Source organism: Poecilia reticulata, linkage group LG20 (genome assembly GCF_000633615.1).
Source record: "Poecilia reticulata strain Guanapo linkage group LG20, Guppy_female_1.0+MT, whole genome shotgun sequence".
NCBI lineage: Eukaryota > Metazoa > Chordata > Actinopteri > Cyprinodontiformes > Poeciliidae > Poecilia > Poecilia reticulata.
In genome coordinates, this window is record NC_024350.1 from 26376533 (window position 1) to 26383655 (window position 7123).

General features: G+C 37.9%; 1 protein-coding gene across 1 annotated transcript in view; it reads left to right on the plus strand.

Annotated features, from left to right (window-relative positions):
• Positions 1-2167: 2167 nt before the first annotated feature.
• The window catches only part of LOC103457040 (protein NLRC3-like), a 6435-nt gene continuing 1479 nt past the window's right edge, over positions 2168-7123 (plus strand). The window contains exons 1-5 of the mRNA XM_017301793.1: positions 2168-2251; positions 2990-3120; positions 3622-3735; positions 5317-5552; positions 6775-7123. Coding sequence (XP_017157282.1) covers positions 2993-3120; positions 3622-3735; positions 5317-5552; positions 6775-7123 — 827 coding nt within the window. The 5' untranslated portion in view covers positions 2168-2251; positions 2990-2992. The remainder of the gene's footprint in view (positions 2252-2989; positions 3121-3621; positions 3736-5316; positions 5553-6774) is intronic.

The window sequence follows — 7123 nt, forward strand, 5'->3', positions numbered from 1 at the left end:
ATGTGAGCTGTGAGTTACAGGGCGGCCAGTTTTTAATCATGACTCTTATAAAGGCTCAGTCTGTCAAATCTGTCCCGTCTGGAAGACGTCGTCTTCTTCACTGTTGAATCTGTAAAGTTCATGTCAGTCTTCATCTTTCATGGATCTATAATTGTCCTTCATCTCCACACTAAACACACTTTCTGTGTGGGGAGAGCCTCCTGTAAGRGAAGAMGTAGTTTGTTAGTGTTCACCTTCCTTGATTACCTGTTGCAAAAGCTCTTTTCATTATTCACTTGTTATTTCACATCATCTTCAGTCCACTGTTTGYTAAAAGAGTTATTATTTTTCCTATTACACRATTTGATTTCAATAATTGTTCTTCAGGAGATGCTGAAGGTTTTCTATCCTGTTTGTGAGGAAACCTATGAACTGAACTGATTATAGATGTGACATGATTGTATGAATCATGCAGTGATATCTTCCACTGATTCTGCTTTAAGAGCWGAGAAGTCAGAAGTGATGAGTCAGCATGGTCCCCCTGCTGCTGGCSCCATTTCCTCCTGCTGAGAAAGAGAAAAAACATTTATAAATGACTTATTTTTTCAACATAAAATGCAAAAACATTCAAGATCATTTTGCTTTAAAGCCACAAAAAAATCAAAATGTCCTTAAAACTGACTTGTGTCAGTGAATATCAACAAAACCCCTTAACAAGGTTTAAAGTGAATTGGCTTATTTCCACTTTACTGCCATTTGGTTTCCTGCTTCCTAATGGGAACCTTCCTAATGTCAAGAAATCTTTTTCAATTAATTGTTGAAAAGCCAATAGAATAAATCTACTTGCTATTTTTAAACAAAACTATAAATAAACTAGACTTTTAATGATATATACAAAAAAATGTATACGCAAAAGAGATCAGCACACAGCAACTCAGCAACCCAAAATAAATCCAAAACACAGATGACACAGCAAAATTAAATAATGTCAATATGTCACAGCCAAATTGAATAAATCCAAAATAGCAAATGTAAAAAACATGAAAATAACTCAAAAGGCCACTTTGCTACACAATGCCTTCCTGTTTTCCCATCAGAACCAGAACTTTTGGTTCAGTGAACATCATSTGGATCATGGAGATTATTTGCTGAGATCTTGTTTCCAGGCAGGTTTTTCTCTGATCCTYCAGAGGATCTGGGTTTCCTCCTCAACACCATTCAACTCAACTTTCCTCTGATTTTATCTCTGATTGCAGATTCTGAAACCAGCGTGTTCTGAACCAGGGCTGCATTTTACCAGGGCTGTTCAAGAACAAGAATGTGGCCATGATATGGAAACGTGAATCATCTCTGATTGTACAGTTTGACCATCGTGGCTCCAGCTACTCTGAGAGCTTCAGATCCAAAGCGTCTCTGTCTGAGGATCAGATCTCCAGAGGAAACGGAGTGAAGGTTGATGATGAGGGCAGTTGTAGGTGTGATGCATTAACAGCTGGCGTCTCTTATAGACATGTTGTTCACTTTGCAGTAGAAGGTAGAACATCTTCATTTGAAAATATTTCATTCAAATCATGTTTTGAGTTTTTATTTTGGTTCTATGAGCCATTTCTTCTGAGAAATTCTTGTTTTTTATTTTCTCATGTTGTTTTCAGCTCCAATCTCTGACATCAGGATCCATCAGGATGGAAACAGGATCACCTGCAGCTCAGAGGGGATCTACCCTCAACCTGAACTCACCTGGTCCACTGAGCCTCCATCCAACACGGCTCTGCAGAACAGAACCACAGTCCATCAGACTGAGGAGAAGCTTTATGACATCAGCAGCTCTCTGACGGGTCCAGATGGTCCAGATCTGATAACTGAAATATCCTTAATGAGGTTCAGGATTTCTGAAAGATTGTCTGGTATTAGGATGTCTATTTCTCCAGCAGTCTGTCAAATTTGTATTAGAGATGAAGTTTACAACAATATCTTCATAAATGTGGTGCTGCCGTAGAGGCTCGTGGGAACTGTAGTTTAACTTTTCTGACTATGGAAAATCTGAAGGTTTTTAAACTTTCGCTTTGTTTGCTTTAGGCCTATAAAATATATCTGAACTGTTAACAATAAATATTTATTCACACGAATTTTGATTTAGACACTCCCGGTTAGTCATGAAAACTCACAAGTCACGTGACTTTGAAATAGAAACTGAAACTAACTTTGTTCTCCTTCAGCTCAGAGTCCATTTTGAGACGGAGGAAGGGAATAACTTGTCGTCTTGTTAATAGAGGTAAGTGTTGCAGCTTCATGTTCCTCCGTGTCTCTTTCGGGTCTCTGGAGCTTTTTCTACTTTTCCTATCGGATAAAAGTGACGCCCACAGCGGCTTGTCGGGGCTCCACGGCTCTATCGGCCGTTTCTCATCGGGTTCCTTAGCAGTTGGGTTTCATTTTACTGAATTTACTTTCTCAAGAAAGTGTTTAGATTCACACAAAATACATTTTGAAATCAAAACTTTATTGTGAAACGTTGCTGCTTATAAATTGCTGCTATATGAGGCTACAGATGAATTTATGTTTCACGAGAGAAATATTTCACCAAGTGGGCAGAACTTAGTTCAGCTAGAAAATGATCAACTGTGGGATCCACCATGACAGTAGGTGATCTGTTTGTGTGCAATAATGAACTTTAAAAATATAAACTAAATAAACTAAGGAATTAATTCATCTTTTATAGAGCAGAACTTTATGAAAAAGGTATTAAAGTTGTAAACTAGGAGGATGCTTTATTTTCTTAAAAAAAGCAGAAGAAAATAAAGTCATAATATTACAAGAATAAACTCATATGGTAATATTCTGGTAATATTATATGTATAATATTACCAGAATAAAGTTGCAATATTATAACTTAATTCTTGCAATTTTGAGACTTTATCCTTTTCTTCTTTTTTTTATATTTTCTTAGTGTGTCCATAATACTCCATCCTGTTAAACTGCTTTACCTGATTATTTAAATCCTAAAATGTGACAGAAGATGGAAGATTTGGACCTAAAGCAGGACAGAGCAGAACCTGCAGGATCCGTCTGTCCCTCTATGAGGAGTGACTTCTCCAAGGAAGAACCTCCATACTTCAGTAATGAACCTGGACCATCAGACAGGACGTAAGAAACCAGTTTCTAACTGATTCATGTGACTACACACAGATTTATTTAATATKAACTTGTTTATCTTCAGCAAATAAATAAAAAGAAACTTAATTTTTCTGCCAACTTAAAGCTGAGTAGACATGAGGAATGTCAGCCAATCAGAGGAGTTTTAATGAGGCTTCAGTGAGTCAGAGATGGATGGAAATGATCCATGGAAACAGAAACAACCAGAACTTTAAAGAGCAACAATTCAGAGATAAACCCACTGAGAGAGGGAAACCTCTTTACTGGGAACACTGGGACCGGTTTATATACTGGGAACACTGGGGCCAGTTTATATACTGGGAACACTGGGCCCAGTTTATATACTGGGAACACTGGGACCACGTGATCCAGGTTGACGATCCAGAACTTTAAACCTTCTGCTTCTCTGCAGCAGTTTGTCTTCAGATCTTATTCAGTGTTTTTATCTCAGAGTTTCTCAGTGATTGATCTGAATAACATTTTGTGTTTCAGAGGTCAGAACCTCAGACTGAGAGCAGAACCTGCAGGATCCGTCTGTCCCTCTATGAGGAGTGACTGGTCCATGCCAAAACCTCCATACTTCAGTACTGAACCAGAACCATCAGAGTAAGAAACCAGTTTCTAACTGACTCTGCAGAGACCAACCAGGATTTAATTTTGATTTCAGCTTAGAAGCTGATTCATGGAAACCAAAACATCATTTAAATCATTTTAGTTCTTATTTCAGTTGTGATCTTTGAGAGAACAGAACAAACTGGAGGAAAAACTAAATAGTTTCCTTTGTGTCTTTATGAATCTCTAGCAGCTTCATGTTCTACTGAGGTCTTGTGTCTGTGGGAACAATAACAGTTAAGATAGGAGAGACTAAAGTTTAATAAAATTTTTATATTTTGCTAATAACAAGTAAAACAATCTCTTAAACGGCTCAAATATTAAATCCCACAAAATGTCATTAAAAATGTTCGAGACAAATTCAGGGCTGTTCATCAAAAACAACCCTGAATTTTTTATTTCATACATTTCTGAGAAATCCTTTAATTTCCTGTGGAATTTAAAAAAATAATTTCCTCACCAACAGAAAGCAAAGGAGTTCTCACTCAGAGTGATGTATGGTCGGCACAAGAAGACTTATTATTTAAGCTCCTGAGTTCCTCCCCCTTTTTGGACTTTTATGTTAATTTTTTAAAAATAATTAAGCCCCCTTCCCACATTGTTTTCATTATATATAATTTAAAATGAAATAAAATAAGCACATTTTATTTCCATATGTTTATCTTTTGTGTGAAAAGAAACTTTGAATATAAGACTTTCTGACTTGTGGGTTGACCATTTATATTAAAAGGACCTTTGATTATTTGAAAAATCCTTTGGTCAACTTTCAAGTATCCCTGGTTCAGAAGGTAAAGTGGAGGTCAAAGGTCAGGTCATTAGTCCTTGATGTGAAGGTTCTGGGTTTGAGTCCCGGTTTTGGATCATTTGCTGCAAATCTTCCCGTTCTATGATGTATGAGACCTGATGGCCTCATACATCATATATTTCCATTAAAGCCAAAAATATATTCAAATGGTTAACAGCCAGTGTAACACCTGAATAACACATTTTATGTTTAATATATTTATTTAGACATTTGAGTCAAATTCTGGTCCTTGGTACTGGTTCTGAGCTAAAATCTCTTCTGTAAAGTCACCATTAAATTCAGACATTTTGAGATGTAAAAATGTGAAAATCCTTTAAAAAAACACAATTATATTTATAATATTAATATTTTTTAAACTGAAGTATTAGACTTTTAACATCTTGGCCTAATCAGAGAAGATTGTGTAAAACCAAATTTCTGCATATTTTTAGCTATTTACACAAACCAGATGGAAATCAGAACCAAGTGCACCAAGTACTGAGGCTCCACCATTAAATAACGATCCATGTTTCTACACTGGAATCCAGATCAGAATCAGATTTTGGTCTCTGAGCCTCTGATGGAAACAGTTTTCTACTCAGACAGAATAAAGATTTAAGACGGACAAAAACAACCAGAGAAAGATCCATCATAACACCAGATATAATGAAACACTTCAAACCAGAGATCATCAATGTTCTGAGGTTCTGTTCTGACTCAGCTTCTGGTACCAGGACGGCTCCAGCCTGTTGTTAGTGAACTATTTCAGTGATGAAGAAATGTCTTCACAGAGGGAGGAAGAGGAGCAGCGTTGGTGAGGAGGAGCAGCCGTCCTGCTGTGCTTTGTGTCAGGAGGTTCTGGTGGATCCGGTCTCTACCAGCTGTGGTCATTGGTTCTGCAGACAGTGCATAAGGTCCTACTGGGACCAGTCTGCTCCATCTGGACCCTCTTCCTGCCCCCAGTGCGGGAAAAGACCCAGAACAGGAGCTGGACTGCTGACAGCCAATCAGAGCAGCTGTGCTCCAGGTGAGACTGAACATGTCCAATCAGAGCTTCTTCTGTCGTCTGTTGGACCAATTCAATGTCTTTAGTTGGGATTTGGACATTTAAGCTTAAATCTTCCTGTTGACTAAATCTGTGTATTTCAAGCTGGTGTAAATAGTTTTACTATAAGTGACTCTGTTCTCAGCTCTTTGTTCTAATTGCATTAAAACTGAACATTTCATTAAATCTGATGATCATTTTGATGTATAAACTAGGCAGCCTAGTTCTGCACTGGTGAGATGCTGGTCAGCTAATGTTGTTCCTATTATGGTGTGTAAAAGTCAGTCCCAGGATCTTTATAAAAATTCACCACTTTATTAAACTCTGACCAGATGAAGGGCACAGAATCATTAACTCCACACACATTAACTTCACACAGCACTGAAAAAACTTGCTGCCCTTCTGAGTTCAACACCTGCTGCTACCTGTTGCCCCCTGACTAAGATTCTTGACCCTACAGCGCCATCTAGTGACCAAAGAGGAAATATATCACATATTTGGCTCCTGCAGTGCATGGAGACAAGAAGGTGGAAAAAGCAACCTGCTGCTTTTACAGAAAGAGGGAAGGAAAGTCTGAGACAGAAACCTTTATTTACTCTGATTATATATCACAGATTACAGTTTATATGTTTCCATGTAATTTATGTAATAATTCTGACAATTTGTTGTTTACCTGTAACGGACCAAATCAAATCCATGTCGTTTTCAAACTATAATGTTTTTTCAAAAACATCCGATCCAGAGATCTGATAGAGAAAAACCATTTTAAATGTGAACGTTATCAGATGAACAAGCAGTTTCTTTGGCAGATTAAAGTTTTTTTCGATAGATTTCCTTCATTTAGACTGGAAAAAGAGAAAACATTATTCTTTTTCTCTGCCTCTTCTGCAGCAGCTGTTTGTGGGAGAAGCTCAGATAGAAACTGTAAAATGAGGACATGGTGACATGATGCAGAAGAGTTCATGTTGCTTAAAGCATTTAATGAACATGTTTCTGTTCTGTAAGGTTTTTTTAATCTGATCTGCTTTGTGAATCAGATCCTGACAGAGAACAACATTCTGTTTCAAATAATGGATCCAATAATTTATCTTCAGATCATGTGACGTCAGAGACCGTATAAAACTTTCTAATCTGATCCAGATGGTTTTGTTCCAACTTGAACACAAAGTCATGTTTTTAATTCAGTTGTGTTTTTTTGTTTCAGCAGATGTTGTCCTGCAGGAGGTTCTAAAGGAACATAAGATCAGTCTGAGGAGGAGATGTGAATGTGTGACTGAAGGAAGCGATGAAACAGGAAGTAGAACCCTCCTCAACAGGATCTACACTGATCTCTACATCACAGAGGGTCAGAGTGAAGAGGTTAATACCCAACATGAGGTGAAGCAGCTGGAGAGAGCTTCCAAGATCCAGAACCTCCATGATTCTCCAATCAGGTGCCATGACATCGTTAAATCCTTCCCTGGCCAACATGGAGCCATCAGAGTGGTTCTGACCAATGGAGTCGCTGGTGTTGGAAAAACCTTCTCAGTGCAGAAGTTCACTCTGGACTGGGC